Source organism: Pelophylax lessonae (assembly GCF_965119305.1).
Source record: "Pelophylax lessonae genome assembly, chromosome: 3".
In the NCBI taxonomy this organism is placed as follows: Eukaryota; Metazoa; Chordata; class Amphibia; order Anura; family Ranidae; genus Pelophylax; species Pelophylax lessonae.
In genome coordinates, this window is record NC_138770.1 from 229,026,887 (window position 1) to 229,044,958 (window position 18,072).

General features: G+C 41.3%; 1 protein-coding gene across 1 annotated transcript in view; it reads left to right on the forward strand.

Moving 5' to 3' along the window:
* Positions 1 to 18,072, forward strand: part of LOC309550966 (guanylate cyclase soluble subunit beta-2-like) — a 107,814-nt gene that overhangs the window by 59,429 nt on the left and 30,313 nt on the right. Inside the window, exons 8-10 of the mRNA XM_082251380.1 lie at positions 224 to 327; positions 2,892 to 3,108; positions 6,365 to 6,685. Coding sequence (XP_082107506.1) covers positions 224 to 327; positions 2,892 to 3,108; positions 6,365 to 6,685 — 642 coding nt within the window. The remainder of the gene's footprint in view (positions 1 to 223; positions 328 to 2,891; positions 3,109 to 6,364; positions 6,686 to 18,072) is intronic.

Here is an 18,072-nt window from a genome sequence, read left to right on the forward strand (position 1 = left end):
CCTTTCCTTCCTGAAGTCTCCTGGCATGTATGACATCATTTGCCTAGGCATGGAATCCAGGAAGTAACTGATGACATGTAAAATAAAAAACGTTTGAAAACAATTATATGATATACATTCCTATCTATTTACTAATGCTAGCAGCATAAGGATTAAAAATAGTGAATGTTAATTAGGAAAGAGAAGTTCTGCTTTAACAAAATGAATCTATTTTTTTCTATAGGTAAAATGCTGAGGGGGTTTATTCCAGTGTATCCAAAGAGTCTCTGGGTTGATATTAAAACATTTTGTAATGTACTTCCCTTTCATATAGTTTTTGATGAAGAGGTAAGTGACCCTTTATCTTACACAATTCTTTATTTTTTTATTTTATGTTTAGGTAAATACATTTTAGATTATTGTTTTAGTTATAATCTCAGTTTCAGTTTTAGGTGGTATATAGGTACAGTAGCATTATGTTTCTTGATTCTTTGTCTTGGGTTAGACAGAATGTTCAGTGAATACATTTTTTCTGTGCTACTGGAATTCCTTCCTTATATACTGACAGTTACCCAGAGAACTAAAATGCATTTATCATCTTTGTGTGCCGCGGTGCAAACCAAAGGCATGTTAGCAGGGCCGCTGATAGGGGGGGGGGGGGGCACCAGCCCTCTTGTAGGGGGCTCGAGCACACAGGGGGGCCCACACAGAGAGGGGGATTAGTGATGGACAACAAATACAGAAATCTTCCTCTAGCACCTGAATCTGATCTGTCTCTCTCCCTGCTATCAGCTTTTATCTGTTGAGAAAGAGACGTCCCTCACTAATCCCCTCCCTTGTGTGGGCCCCCCTCCCAGCACTTATCTCTGCTCAGGAGTTTATTTGTAAATTGTAACTTTGTTTCTCTCTCTCTGTCTCTCTGATCACTGAGCTCCAACTTGCCCAGCCTGCATATTTTTCTCATCTCATCTTCTTTTTATTCAACATAGTTTTTTTTTTAGATTTAGCAGGAATTATGCGAGTTATGTTATATTTGTGTCTGATAATAGTGATTTTGTTGTAATTTTAGCTAAATATATCTTTAATATTTTCTTGGGGGGGCCCTGCCGGGTAGTCTGTACGGGGCCCCGCAATTTCTAACAGCAGCCCTGCATGTTAGGATCTACCATAATTTTTAAGACTGTGTTTAGGACTGTGTTAATTTAGTTTATGTATATATAATAAGATTGGGACACCATACGTAGTAGCTATTATGAAAAATATTTTTTCTTAGTTTAAGCTAGAGTAAAGCCGTCCATAGATGGAGCAATTTTCTTTCCTCCAACCACTGGTTTTAGGAAAAAGAATCGCTTGATTTTCCCATCAACACAATCAGTGTTGATGGGGGAATCCCTCCCATGGAGCCATTGGGTTCTCTGGGCAGGGGGGAGCCATCCCCAACGGGAGAACACAGCTATAATAACGGCTAGCAATAATCTCATGTAAAATCGGACAGGCTGGTTGTACCCAAGTTGATTGATTGATTGATCAACCAGGGTACATTCCGCCTGCCCATACATGGTTCGAATCTCCGCCCGTACTTGCTGAATTGGCCAAGATTCGAACTGTCTATGGAGAATGGTCACAAACCCTGTAAGGCAGGGGTGTCAAACTGGGGGCCCTCCAGCTGTTGCAGAACTACTAGTCCCATCTTGCCTCTGCCTGTGGGAGTCAAGCTTGTAACTGTCAGCCTTGTAATGCCTCATGGGACTTGTAGTTCCGCAACAGCTGGAGGGTCCCCAGTTTGACACCTGTGCTGTAAGGTTTTGTTTTTTTTGCTCAGTTTTCAGTTTGAAGATTGCCTTGAAGATTGGAGTCACAATAGGAAGTTAGAAAATATCTACAAAGTGAGAGAAAATCCCCACCTAGAAAGTTGTCACATGAACATTGCCCATTGGAAGATTTGCTCTTCACCTGCTTTTTAAGTGACAACTGTTTAACTCTGGATTCTCTATTACTTTCTTTCCCAGGAGCAATGGTCATCAGGAAAGACAGACAGAGCGAATGCTTCTAGTAGAGATGCAAACAACAATTAAAACCTGACACTTTCACTTTCTGTCCCATAGCCAAACAGGTAGTAAGAGGAAATCCCTGCAAATAAAGGGAATTTCTTGGGACTCCACGGTCACCAGACCTAGTGTCCCCATTGGTAGATTTTCTCTCTATTACTTTTCTGGGGACAACCCGAAATGCAGTGGCACAGGCAGAAATAAAAAAAAAAAAAATCTAATAGATGTTGTAACTTTCTACTAGGTTTTCCCTTTAGATATACTTTAAGTGTTTTATAACTGGTATATGGTCACCCCACCTGACAGAGGTGTTAATCTTCAGGACAGAATTCATTCTAGCCAGTCCTAGTAAGCTACAGGTCCTAACTGAAAACGAAGTTCCACCTGTTGTTGTGTTTTTTAAAAGTCAGCAGCTAAAAAAGTGTAGCTGCTGACTTTTTTATAAACACACACTCACCTGTCTCACGGTCCAGTGATGCTGCTGGCAGGAGCCTCGGTTCTCTCCCTCTTCTCCCTGTGGCGCCGGCATCTCTAGTGTGGGCACCCAACTGTGACAGCTTGTGGCTTCACAGCTGGGTGCGCACTGCTCATGCGCGAGTCGCGCTGCACATCCTGGGTGGATGGGCAATCTTCTGTGACCTGAGACATGTCCCAGAAGATTGCATGGAGGGAGGAGGAGAGTAGAACTTCTGCTCAAGCTGCCTAGGTGGCCCGAGCGGAAGTGGGAGCGGGTACCTGTCAAATCTAGGTACCCGCTCCCCCCCAAAAAAAAAATGACTCGCCAAATGTGGCATGTGAGGGGGTCAGGAGGTATTTCATGCATCCTAGTCACTTTAATAACACTGAATTGTTTCCTTTTTTTAGCTGAGAGTGAAGCAGGCTGGGGTGAGCATACAGAGGATTGTTCCCGGTCTCCAGACTATGGACATTCGAGTAGATGACTATTTCAGCACAGTACACCCTGAGGTCACGCTGACCATTACTAATGTTAGAAAGTTCATTAACAGTCAATTTGTGTTAAGAACAAAGAGAGAGATGATGCCAGAGTCGTGGAAACAGCGTCCAATGCTGGAATTGAGAGGTATTTATTTTCTTATATGCAGAATAGATAGCTGATAATGAGTTGATGCCAGCACACATATACACGTCTCCCTAAAAATGATCAAGATTTAGTCTAAAAGGTGACCTTACAAAAGGTTTCATTCTACCACTGCTACAATATCTGAATTCTTTTTAATGGGGTAGATGTATGAAAATGTTGGATCTTAATTTCCACACTTTTCTATGCATTCATGTATGATGCAGTGGTTACATGCATAGTTTATCCATGTCTTGCTGACGCTTCACTGTTTATTCCACAGGCTGCAGGTGGAAAGGTGACACCACTGTACAGAGAAAGTGCTGTCACCCTTCCCTGACTGTGGTGTGTGGCAGAGGTGAATGAATCACATAAGTGGCTTAACAAACATACAAACCTGTTGTGTTGTTGTATCCTAACTGGATATTTAGCTGTTTACTATGAGGCCAGGTTTAGGTTTACTGTAGTAAGCTCAGATGATTTTGATTGGTCTTTTCATTTCTTTTTTTTACTGAGGGAACCTTTTTATCAGGACCTCAAATGGGATCCTCCTTTGGGGGGTCTCCAGATCATCAACAGTTATATTTAAGTGATAGGGTATAACGTGAAAAACATTTTTGGAGCTACAAAACAATGGGAAACCTTAAGCTGGGATCCTTGCACATAGTACATTGAGTCTTGGGGTGTCTGTGTCAAAAAGACTTAGTACCATTGTGTAATCCCAGTTGCCAAAAGTTAGAGGAAAGAGAAGCATGCTGGTATGACAAAAACTCTAAATTTCAAAAACGCTAACTTCAGTAAGCTGTGATCCTTACTGCAAGACACTCAATAGGACCAAATATTTGCAACAAAGCATACACAAGGCAAGTGGGAGCAATTTAAACATGAATTAAACAAGTACATTAGTCAATGCTTTCTTTTAGGTAACAAGCATAAATTAACCAATTGACCTCCGGAAGATTTTTTGCGCTATAAACAAACAACTGAGAATTCTGAAGAAAAAAAATATATATATTTTTCACTTTCTGCTATAAAACATATCTAATAAAAAATTTGAAAAAAATAATTTTTTTTCAAAAATTTGGGTCAATATGTATTCTGCTACATATTTTCGGTAAAAAAAAAAAAAACCCAATAAGCGTATATTGATTGGTTTGCACAAAAGGTATAGCGTTTAAAAACTATGTGATATTTTTATTTATTTTTATATATTTATTTTTTATACTAGTAATGGTGGCGATCAGCGACTTATAGTGGGATTGCAGTATTGCGGCAGACATTCTGACACTTTTGGGAACCGGTGACACTAATACAGTGATCAGTGCTAAAAATATGCACTGTTACTGTACTAATGACACTGTCTGGGAAGGGATTGAACATCTAGGGTGATCAAAGCGTTAAATGTGTGCCTAGCCAGTGATTTGGCGTAGGGATTGACCGATTATCGGCAAAGCCGATATATCGAGGGCCGCTATGCATTTTTCCCGATATATCGGAATTGGCCCCGGAGGTTACCGATATTGCCGATATTTCGGGAAAGCGCATGTACCTGAGTGATGTCTGCAGCTAGATGCATCACCCTGGTACTGGCGTCCATAGCTGACGGTCGGCTGTCTTGTAATGACAACGGATGCGGCTGAGAAGCCGCTTGGCTGTCATTACAAGAAGCGGGAGGGGACATCACGCCCCTCCCGCGGCCTTCCGTGGCTCGCCCGGGTCTCCTGTCCCACCGGGAGACCCAGGCAACCAGCCTGCACTGCCGCCGAAGACCCGTTTAAAGCCGCATTCGGCTCTGATTGGGTCTCCATGCAAAAACTGGCACCAGATTAAAATAAATGACAGTATTCAAAACGCCAGCTTTTAAGTGCAGAGGAGGGGTTCAGACCCCCAGATCCCTCCACAAAAGTACCTGTCAAAAAAAAAAAAAAATGTTTTTTAAATGTACAAAAATATCGGCCCATATCAGCCGATACCGATATGCATTGGCCAAAATATCGGTATCGGCAACGAAAAACCGATATCAGTCGATCACTAATTTGGTGTACACAGTGTGTGGCTTTTACTAGGGGAAAAGTAATGGATTTAATTCCCTGCTTTGCAGGGAAAGTAAATCCATTGCTTCCACACTGACAGGACAGAGCTTTGCCATGTTTACATAGGCAGAGCCCTGTCCTTTGTGTGTTCTGGGCGATTGTCGGGTGCCTGCCAATAGATTACCACTGGCATTCGACGATCTGCATCTACTGTGTAAAATAACAGCAGGGCCGGGTTGCCGGTGGCGTGCACGCACCCCCTACTTTTTAGTGTATAAAAAGCAAATACATGAGAAAAAAACTGGCTTTTAAAAGGGACACCCTGGTATTTGAGATTTACAAGGAATTCAGCAAGAAATAAAAGGGAGCAATCGGGGTAACTAAAATAGAATATAAGATATACATTGCTACAGCAAGAAAAAAAATCCCTAATTTGTTTTCAAATATGTCAATAGTAAAAAGGTTCTGAAAGAACAGATGATTAAGCTGGTCTCAAATGACAGGGAAAAGGCAGATGTGTTAAACTGTAGATACAATAAAAATCTAAAAAAGGGACATAACTTACATTTAGCAGGAGGTATCCCTTGTGCTGATTCCTCCTCTGTTAGTATAAATCCTCTGTCCATGCCTCTTCACCCCTGCCACCACAATCTTCTGGTGTGTTGGGGGGTTAATACAACTAAGGGGCTGTTACAGGCTTTCATCAAGAGCGCCAGACTTTGCCTGTCCATTCCACCCAGCTGCCCCATTCATAGAAGCCATACTACAGCTTCTGTTATTGATACAAGATCAATGCATAGAGGATGGCCGGATGAATGCCAGACCACCCTCAAAATACAACCCTGGTTATGTTTTATTGGTTGAACTAGATGAACTTGTGTCTTTTTATAGCCAGACTAACTATGTAACATTGTAAGACTCTACTCCACTCCAAAAAAAAAAAATCAAGTAAGACTATACTTGAAAAAGACACATGCCATAGTTCATATCCAATAGAAATATACAAAAGACATTTTATTGTATTAAAAAAAAAAAGCTTTGGGATACTTCTCTGTTGCTAGTAAAGGTTTTTTGCTTTACTAACTGTATATAAAATTATTATTTTTTATCTACGGAAATTATTTGTGCAAATAGCTTGATGTTAAGTTTGAGATGTTATAACCCCTCTAAACAATTTTTATCGCCTAATATTTGCTGAAAATAATGAAGTTTACCTTTATCTTCAGGTCAGATGATATGGATGGAGTCTCTGGAATGCATGTTGTATTTGTGCTCTCCTCTATTACGTAACTTGCATGAATTAGAAGAGAGACAGATGCACATCTCAGACATAGCACCACATGATGTCACACGGGACCTCATTTTGCTAAATCAGCAAAGACTGGCTGAGATGGAGTTATCTAACCAGCTTGAGAGGAAAAAGGAAGAACTGAGGATATTGTCCAAACACCTAGAGGAAGAAAAGAAGAAGACTGAAGCCCTTCTCTATGCCATGCTTCCAAAACATGTGGCCAACCAGCTAAAGGAGGGCAAGAGAGTGGAGGCTGGTAGGTACACCTTCCATAGTATAATTAAGGGCCTATAAAATAATACAGTAAACCCCCCTCTATCGCCGGGGTTACGTTCCAGACCCGCGATGAGTGAAAATCCGCAAAATAGAAATACCTTTTTTAAATACACCCTAGGCATGTTTTTTATAACTTTTATGGTACTTTTAAAAGCATTTTAAGTACTTTAAACACACTTTTAAAACAATAGAAACACATTTAAACACATAAAAGATATTGAAAGAGAGAAAGTAAGAGCAATGGAAAACACAAAAATATTTAATTAATACTAAACTAATTAATATAATAATATTAATAGGTCTTACAGAAAAAAATACCGGGACTGCGAAAACTGAACCTCGATATAACGGGGGTTTACTGTATTCTGAATTTATGTATATAAAATACTGTAATCAACAAGCAATATAACCACATTTAAAGGGGGTCTATCAGTAAAACTGAAACCCCCCTAGTAATATTATAATTTAAATGACATATTTTTTACAGGCTATATTTATGTTGCACAAATTTTTCATGTGAAATGTAAGCTGTAGAAGTTCAAAATGTGTAAAGTAATACAATTAATAAAACCATAAATTAACATATATTTATTTGAAAAGACAACTATATAGTATACCAAACGTGGACCTGAATTCCATAAGTGTCTTGTTATAGGAAGCATCTAAAGATATTATTGTGGATAAGTAGTACCCTAAAAAAATATGTTTGTATTAAATTTCTAAGTAAAAATAACAGATCGCTTCCCGTGCCTTGAACCTGTAACCTGTATACCTGCAGTGTAATGTCATATAAGGCACTGCTGCCTCTGACTGTTTCACAAGATTTGGATGGGGTTTGGTCATATCATCACTTTTCTGTTCACTGTCCTGGAGAGAAAACTGTACAAGAGTACCTACAGACAAGGATCTTCCTTCTTCTGATTCATTCAATCTGTGGATCTGTGCTTCCTCCACCTCTCCTGCTGCTGCCTTATTATTCCTCCATCAGCCATCACACCACCAATCATCAAAAGGGCCATCTTTGACTTAAGGAAGCAAATCCCAGCCTCCACCAATATACCCACAGTGTAGAAAACATCCGTAGTAAGTCAGTCATTTTTGGGCACAATTTCCCCAGTTCAGGTCATCTTTAAGGCTCAGTTGACATATTGGCGTCCCGGATCTTGGGCAGAATCACCACGATTTTGCCCACGATCCCAAATCATTGCAAATCGCGGGGCGCCCATGCAATTCCCGTAACTTGCAATGGCACCCTAAATGTGGCGCATTTTTCCCGCGATTGTTGCTCGACGCATTACAGTATAATTGCGCAAACAGAATCGCAGGATGCCTGTTGCCCAAAAGAAGTTCTTATACTGTTTTTGGGCAACAGGCATCCCGCAACTGTGTTTGCGTGTTTTTATCGAGATTCATTGGTTGACAATCACGGCAAAATTGCGCCGTGTTTGGGGTGCCATTGCAAGTAATGGGAATTGCACGAGTTTCCCGCAATTTGCAATGATTCAGGATCTGCCCCTAATCTGGGATGCCAATATGTGAAAGGAGCATAAAGTGATTGTAAAGTCTTGTTTTTTTTTTTTTTTTTTTTTAAATAACAAACATGTTATACTTACCTGCTCTGTGCAGTGGTTTTGCACAGAACAGCCCAGATCCTCCTCTTCTCGGGTCCCTCTTTAGCTCTCCTGGCCCCTCCCTCCTGTTGAGTGCCCCTACAGTAAGCAGTTCGCTATGGGGGCACCCGAGCCGAGCCGCAGACAATGAGGAGGGGAGTTCCTGGCAGCCAAGACACTGCTGCAACATTGCTGGATTGAGATGGGGCTCAAGTTACTATGGGGGGGGGCTGCTGCACACAGAAGGTTTTTTATCTTAATGCATTCTATGCATTAGGATAAAGAGCCTTCTGTGTGTAGCAGCCGCCCCAGCACCCTCTAATACTTGCCTGAGGTCCATCTCTGTCCAGCGATGCCCACAAGTTCCTCAGTCATCCGGGACTCTCCCTCCTGAATGACTGTAACGCAGCTGCGGCACCATTGGCTCCCACGGCTGTCAATCAAAGTCAGTTAGCCAATCAGGAGAGAGAGGGGCGGTGGCCAAACCATGGCTCCATGTCTGAATGGACACATGGAGCTGCAGCTTTGCTTGGGTACCCCCATCAGGAGGGAGGGGCCAGGAGCAGCAAAGAGGGACCCGAAAAGAGTAGGAACCGGGTTGCCCTATGCAAAACCAACTGCACAGAGGATGTAAGTACCATATTTATTGGTGTGTTATATGCCGAAATTGTACCTGGCTGCCTCAGAGGGGAAGGGGGGGAGTGAGCCCCGCCGCATTACACAGAGCCGGGATCTCCTGTTTACTCGGCGCTCACAGTAACACACAGTCCCGCATCCTGAACCGGCTCTTAGGATAGACGTCACATGTCCCGGCATTGGACCAGTGTTCTGTCTATCAAAAGAGCCGGCCAAGTAGGCGGGACTGTATTTGACTGCAAACGCTAAGTAAAAAGAATATCCCTCTGTGTAATTCGGAACAGAACAGGCTGCAATAATGGGCAATGGTGAGACTGCATATGGGCACAGATCAGGCTGCAATAAAGGGCAGTGGCGAGGCTGCATATGGGTACGGATCAGGCTGCATATGGGCAAAGATCAGGCTGCATATGGGAACAGATTAGGCTGCAATGATGAGCAACGGCAAGGCTGCATATGGGCACAGATCAGGCTGCATATGGGCACAGATCAGGCTGCAATGATGGGCAATGACAAGGCTATATTTGGGCACATAAAAGGCTAAAATGATGGTATGGTGAGTCTGCATATGGGCACAGATCAGGCTGCAGTGATGGGCAATGATGAGGCTGCATATGGGTACAGATCAGGCTGCAATGATGGGCACTGTTGAGGCTGAAGATGGGTACTGGAGTTCCTCAGATGGGTCCGTACTTGCCTACAAGACCTGCACTTGCGGCAGGCAAAAACTCCAGTTGTGCCGTCCCAGAACATCCTTGGTCTTATAGGTGGGTCTAGAATTTTTTGAACTACTTGGTCACCAAAGGTGGGCCCTCTCCTATAAATAAAAGAGGGAGCAGGAGGTATAAATAAATAAATAATATAAAGAGGTAGAAGCAGTAATTAAAAAACATTGGTCGGTTTTGTGCATGGATAAGACTTTGGGAAAAGTTTTACCTCCTGCTCCCTCTTTTATTTTTAGGAGAGGGCCCACCTTTGAAACTTTAGATCATTTGCATCTTCTACGAATGGTCTGGCTTTTGATATAAAGGATTTCATATCCTGCAATACTACACATATTGTGTACGGCCTACAATGTCCCTGTGGCCTAATTTATATTGACAGGACTAAAAGAACACTAGCTGTCTGGGTATCAGAGCACATTGCCAATATCCGTAAGGGATTTAAGGATCATAATGTATCCTTACATTTTTGTCAACATCATAACAGAGATCCTTCCCTTCTCAAGTTCTGGGGCATTGAGAGGGTTGATCCAGTTTGGAGAGGCTCCAACAGAGTGAGAGAGCTCTCCAAACAAGAGACTTACTGGATATACCTTACAGATTCTTTACACCCCAAAGGGTTAAATATAGACTTGGACATAAATTGCTTCATCAGCAACTATTAATATTTACCTTCATTTGCTTTCGTATTACATTAGTGTCTTTGATAATGTTTTGCATTTTATTCACTTTATGTTTCCATAGAGGGACATGCAATACCCTACAGGCCATTATTGGTCTGGGAGGGGGTAATTACAATTTTTATTCAAATTATATTATCATATATTTTATTTTTATTTTTATTTTCTCTGGATACTATACATCTTTTATATGTATCATGATATAGCCATCCAGCATTCATTCCTGCATTTTAACTTTATTTTATCAAATGTTGTTTTATGTATATGATACATTTTATATGTATATAAGTACATTTGTGGGATTGATGTATTTGTTTTATATTTTATGGGATATATATATACATTAGTTTGCAATTATTATTACAGATATCCTAAGGTTGCGAGACTTTAGAGGTATTTGATGTTGTACAGCTTAAATTAAGTTTCATTGATTTTTGCTATTTTGATGAATATAACTATTCTGCATGTGTCTATGATTCTCTGATGATTTGGTAGCCATTGTTGCCATATATACCTGTACGCTATGTGCAGTGAATGGTTAACGGGTCCAAAGAAGAGGTGACACACTTTGGGCGGAAGTTATAATAGTATGGTCCTCTTAGGAGTGAGGGCGGAAGTGCTTGCTGTTCCGTGTCCTCTGGATTGCAGAGTGGGAACTGCTGCGCCCGAGCCCTGGGAGGTATAAGATATTGTGATCGTGCCGCGTACTCACGCCCTCTGTAAAAGTCCTTGATGACGAAACACGTAAGAGCTTGAGTACGCGGTCACCTTGGTTACGCCCGACGCCACGCTGTAGTGTCCGGCCTGCTGAGGTACCGAACGGTTGCATATCAGAGAACAGCATAGGACTAACGGCAATGAATATTTTTTATCAATGCCTGATGTTATGTACAACATTGTGAGTAGCATTCTGATGGGAACAGGGGAATTTTATTGTGTGATCTTTAATAAATTGTACGGAATTACGCTATGAGTCCCCGCTCTTGTGCTTTACTTCTATGGTGTTGCTGGTGTGAGTGAGTTTCATTTGGAGACACAGATCCATCGGAGACAAGTTGCAGCTGTGCCCTTTCGTTTTGGTGGAATATCCACTCTGTTCATACAGGCGCATACTGATCAGCCTTTTGGTGAGTGTCCATTCTGACGGGGGTGGCACTTTTTGATGGTGTATGGAGGAATCCCACATTTCCACTATATAGTCTAAGGACTTTTGCACTTTTATTGGACTTCAATGTGCATGAAAATTCAGTTGTTGTGAATTGGACTTTCGTTCATCTCATTCCCTCTTATTGCATGCTGCACTTATTCTGTGATCACCATATATATTTTTCTATCACTCAATTTTATTATTCATTTATAAATGTTATGTTATTCATGTTTATGATATATTAGCACTGCTAGTGTCACTGCATTCTGTATCCAATTGCATCGGTTACACCCATTTCACATATATTTTTTTTAAACAAGACTTTACAATCAATTTAGGCCCCATGCACACGGGGCGTTTTTACAGCCGCTGTAAGCAGCGTCAGGCATTTTTTTTTTTTGCAGCTTAAAAACGCCCTCCATGTTATTCTATGGCCTCATGCACACACAAACGTTTCTGAGCTGTAAGTGGCCTAGGCGTTTTTAAGCTGCAAGAAGAACCCACGGCCTGCACGTTCTGAGGACCAGCGTTACAGCTGTAAAAACGTCTGACGCTGCTAAAGGCTGAGTAACGATGCTATAACGTTGCTTAACGTTAAGCCACGTTATACGTTTTTTCTTCCATTCAAAATCAATGGTTCCCTATGGGAGCCTATTGATTTGAATGGAAGGCGCACCACAAGTCAGGATGATCCGACTTGCGGTGCGACTTGCGCTGTGAGAATCTTGAGCAGGAACTCCACCCCAAAATGGCAGAAGAAACGCTGCTAAAAGCGACGTGGCAAAACGTGCAATAACGCAAATGGAAAAAGCTACTGAAAGCACGTTTTTACAGCTGCTTTTTCCGGCGTCAGAACTAGCTTTGCAGCACGTTTTTTCTAACGCCCCGTGTGCATGAGGCCTTAAGGTAAAAAAAACCTTCTAACTTTACAACCACTTTAAGTCTGCAGGCTTCAGTTATTAATTATACAGTATTTATTCATATAATTTATTCGCAAGCTAACAGAGTTGGATAATTCCTATTTGATTGTTTATATTTCCGGGATTGTTTACCTACACATACAAATTATATTTTATTAGAGATGTCGCATCTCATTTATTGGTTAGTGGTATAAATGAGATCTTGAAGGATTCACAGTTAGATGTACCATCTTTATTTCTTGCATGAACATGTTTCTGTAATTGCTACTGTTTCTATTATGCCTGCAAGCTGGTTCTAGTAATTATGTGTGCGATTTCTAATATTTGGCTTCATATGAATCTAGGATATCCAAGAAGTAATTTGTGGAGTAGTTATGTTGCATATTTGACCAGCCAGTGATAGGCTTGGCCTTTTTGTAAACAAGAAAGGCCTTTTGTAAATGCAGGCAGAAATGTGTGTTACTGCCTGGGTTTTCATCAATGTGTAAAAAACACGCTAAAATGCACCACTCACTGGCGGTGCTATTTTTTTTTTTTTTTTATATATATAGCACCCTAAACACAGGTGACAGTCACTCATTTTGTTGCACGTTTTCAAAGCACGAAAAATGTGCAAACAAGTTGCCAAGCCTGCCTGGCTCAGTGCCAGAATTTGGCACTAGAGTTTCTTTGGCACATTTTTCACTTGACAGGCAGCCCATTAAAGTCAATAGGCTGTTGCTCCAAAAGTGCGCTAAAACATGCCCGCTAAAATGTGACGTTATTACGCTCAAATGTAAATGTAGCCTTAAGATAAATGTAAAAAACTCAATCACATTCCTTGTAATGTAAAGATTAGCAGTGCTCCAGTATCTATTTACAAGTTTGTAGTAGTAAAGGCTAGTAAACACGGGCCGAATATTGTCTGGTATCAACAGGTTCAACAGAAACTGGCCGATATTCGATCAGTGCTTGCAGCCAAGGGCTGATCAGTGTGTTCTGGGGGTGGGGGGTTGGGAATGGGGGGAAATCCCCCTTTTAGAACACAATACCTCAGCGGGGAGATCGCCACACTAACATCGCTTGGTTAGTATGGCGACCTGTCAGTCTTTTTTTGTTCAGCCCGCTGGGTTGAATGAAGAAAAACTCCCCGTGTGTACCTAGCATTAGTCACATTCAACTGGACTTGTTCTGTAATGTTGAACACATTTCTCAGATTATCCAAGCAACTTATTCAGTTCACTAAACATTATTTCAGGTGAAACATTTTGATGTGCATCATAAAGGATTTATTTGAGTTAAACATATTTTAGTACTCCCCAAAAATGCATAATGAATAAATACTGCTAAAATAACAAGTCACAGTTACGCTTATCCCATTTTGACATAGGCAAAAGACCGTGAAATGGAAACAAAATTAGATGGATTTCTGTGCAACCCTTTGAAAAAGGCATCAGAAGATGGCAGAAATGCTGCTCAAATGAAGCAATAAAAGGGAGGGGGGGGGGGCTAACTAACAAAACAACATAAATGGCAACAACATATTTTAAATTACCCAACATTAAAATACCTAACATATAAATACTTTTATATTTAATTTCTAGGTTACATTTTACACGTCATTTTCTTATAAAATCCATAACTAGCATTTTTGTATGTCAAGATAAAACATCTTTGAACCATTTTATCAATGTGTGCCAGTATTATATTGAAAATATGGCATAAAGCACAACCACACTACTGAGAAATTATGCTGTATTCTTAGTGCTCTGTGAATGATCCAGGACTGGCTCTGCATACGATTATGGTTGTCAAGGCTCAGCCTGTTGGTATTCAGACACTGCCAGTTCTGCCTGAGATTAACAATAATTGGCATCAATGTTTGGCACAGGATACTTGATAAATCTGCCCTTTTGTGCCTATGACCACTTCTTCAGTATGCCAGAGCTCAAATATGACAATCAGAAGAGGTTTCTACAATTATGTTACCCACTTACGCCCATGCTGGAGGAAAAGTAAAGGAGAGCTCCTTTGTGCTCATGCAGGAGCTGAGTATGGAGTGTTCCTTTTGTATCAAGAAAGGAGTGGCTGCATATTAATGCAATAGGTGTAAAGTGCCATTTAGTGTTATAAAATACTGGAGCTGATTTACTAAAGGAGTCTAGATTAGTGTTGAGCGAACACGGAGTGTATTATTCGTGTTCGTACCGAATAATTGGATTTTTGTTACCCGAACACGGACCCGAAAACTTTACTGTATGTTCGGGTAAAAATCCATGTTCGGTCATTTTATTTCCGGGTTTGTATGTATTGGTGCGCTTTTAATGTCGGGCTTTCAACAGCCAATCAACAAGCGTTTAACTGGTGTGCCTTAAGCCATCCCATCCATGCCTACAAATGTATTAGTAGCTGTGATTGGCCATCTGAAGCATGTGACCAAGTCTTTATAAGTTCGAGACCGAGCGCCGCTGCGTCATTATGCTGTAGTACAGGGACAGAGCACACATCATACGTGCTGGCTGCTGATTAGGGACAGACAGGCAAAAAATCATATTGTGTCCGAAAAGAATTGAGGGACAGGTCGGAGTGCTGCAGGCAGGGTGAGATATAGGCATTTTACGGCGAGGCTGGAGATATTTAGGGTCAGTGTTCTACAATCGATTTTGCTGTGTGGGGGGGGTTTGCAGTGCCGGCAGTGACCGATCTTATCAATCCTTTTAGGGAGAGGCTGGAGATATTTAGGGTCAGTGTTCTACAATCGATTTTGCAGTGTGGGGGGGGGGGGGTTTGCAGTGCCGGCAGTGACCGATCTTATCGATTCTTTTAGGGAGAGTCTGGAGATAGGCAGGTGTCAGTGGTCCACATCGATTTTGCTGTGTGTGGGGTGGTGTGAACACAATCTTTTTGCCCACTGAGGAGGACGGAGAAAAAAGTCTTTTTTATCAGTCAGTTGTGTGCAGCGTTTTTCCTTCAGTGCTGCTGTGCTGACTGTGATAATACACTGCTGTGTTCACACATGTGCTATTATTGGGTGATTTCAAAAGTTATACACTTTTTTCTATTCCACTATTCAATATACACCCTTGGGTTAAAACAATTAAATTGTGGCATAGTCTGTACTAATCTAGTTAAAAATTACAAACTTAAAAGGGGAATTTTCTTTTTTTTTCCCCTCCATAGCCTGCAGCAGAGCTGACTGATATAAGACACTGCTGTTCACATGTGCTATTGATAAATCACCAATTTTATATCATATTTTCTATTCCGCTATTCAATCTACACCTTTGGGTAAAAACAATTAAATTGCGGTATAGTCTGTATCGGTACGTGTGAGATACACCTTTCCAATTTTTGGGGCGCATCTCATACTCCCGAGGATTTGAGGGTGCTTCAGTGTGCCTCCTGCCTGTTCCGAACTCCTCCTACTCCTCATCCTGCCTTTGGGGGTACAAAAAATAGTAATCGGGGCCTAGTCTGGGTCTGTACGTGTGAGATACATACACCTTTTGATAATATTTTCTATTCCGCTATTTAATCTACACATTTGGAGTAAAAACAATTAAATTGCGGGATAGTCTGTGTCGGTATGTGTGAGATACATACACCTTTTGATATCATATTTTCTATTCCGCTATTCAATCTACACCTTTGGAGTAAAAACAATTAAATTGCGGGATAGTCTGTGTCAGTATGTGTGAGATACATACACCTTTTGATATCATATTTTCTATTCCGCTATTCAATCTACACCTTTGGGTAAAAACAATTAAATTGCGGGATAGTCTGTGTCGGTACGTGTGAGATACACCTTTCCAATTTTTGGGGCGCATCTCATACTGCCGAGGATTTGAGGGTGCTTCAGTGTGCCTCCTGCCTGTTCCGAACTCCTCCTACTCCTCATCCTGCCTTTGGGGGTACAAAAAATAGTAATCGGGGCCTAGTCTGGTTCTGTATGTGTTAGATACATACACCTTTTATTCGATAATATTTTCTATTCCGCTATTTAATCTACACCTTTGGGTAAAAACAATTAAATTGCGGGATAGTCTGTGTCGGTACGTGTGAGATACACCTTTCCAATTTTTAGGGCGCATTTCATACTGCCGAGGATTTGAGGGTGCTTCAGTGTGCCTCCTGCCTGTTCCGAACTCCTCCTACTCCTCATCCTGCCTTTGGGGGTACAAAAAATAGTAATCGGGGCCTAGTCTGGTTCTGTATGTGTTAGATACATACACCTTTTTTTCGATAATATTTTCTATTCCGCTATTTAATCGACACCTTTGGATAAAAACAATTAAATTGCGGGATAGCCTGTGTCGGTACGTGTGAGATACACCTTTCCAATTTTTGGGGCGCATCTCATACTGCCGAGGATTTGAGGGTGCTTCAGTGTGCCTCCTGCCTGTTCCGAACTCCTCCTACTCCTCATCCTGCCTTTGGGGGTACAAAAAATAGTAATCTGGGCCTAGTCTGGGTCTGTACGTGTGAGATACATACACCTTTTGATAATATTTTCTATTCCGCTATTTAATCTACACCTTTGGAGTAAAAACAATTAAATTGCGGGATAGTCTGTGTCGGTACGTGTGAGATACATACACCTTTTGATATCATATTTTCTATTCCACTATTCAATCTACACCTTTGGAGTAAAAACGATTAAATTGCGGGATAGTCTGTGTCGGTACGTGTGAGATACATACACCTTTTGATATCATATTTTCTATTCCGCTATTCAATCTACACCTTTGGGTAAAAACAATTAAATTGCGGGATAGTCTGTGTCGGTACGTGTGAGATACACCTTTCCAATTTTTGGGGCGCATCTCATACTGCCGAGGATTTGAGGGTGCTTCAGTGTGCCTCCTGCCTGTTCCGAACTCCTCCTACTCCTCATCCTGCCTTTGGGGGTACAAAAAATAGTAATCGGGGCCTAGTCTGGTTCTGTACGTGTGAGATACATACACCTTTTGATAATATTTTCTATTCCGCTATTTAATCTACACCTTTGGGGTAAAAAACAATTAAATTGCGGGATAGTCTGTGTCGGTACGTGTGAGATACTTACACCTTTTGATATCATATTTTCTATTCCGCTATTCAATCTACACCAGGGGTCTCCAAATTATGGCCCTCCAGTTGTTCAGGAACTGCAATTCCCATCATGCCTTGTCATGTCTTTGAATGTCAGAGTTTTACAATGCCTCATGGGATGTGTAGTTCCGCAACAGCTGGAGGGCCATAGTTTGAGGATCCCTGATCTACACCTTTGGAGTAAAAACAATTAAATTGCGGGATAGTCTGTGCCGGTACGTGTGAGGTACATACACCTTTTGATATCATATTTTCTATTCCGCTATTCTATCTACACCTTTGGGGTAAAAACAATTAAATTGCGGGATAGTCTGTGTCGGTACGTGTGAGATACCCCTTTCCAATTTTTGGGGCGCTTCTCATACCGCCGAGGATTGCAGGGTGCTTCAGTGTGCCTCCTGCCTGTTCCGAACTCCTCCTACTCCTCATCCTGCCTTTGGGGGTACAAAAAATAGTAATCAGGGCCTAGTCTGGGTTTGTACGTGTGAGATACACCACCGTTTTGTAAAATTTTTCCTATTCCGCTATTCAATATACACCCTGTTTGAGTGTAAAAAATTAAATTACGGCATAGTCTGT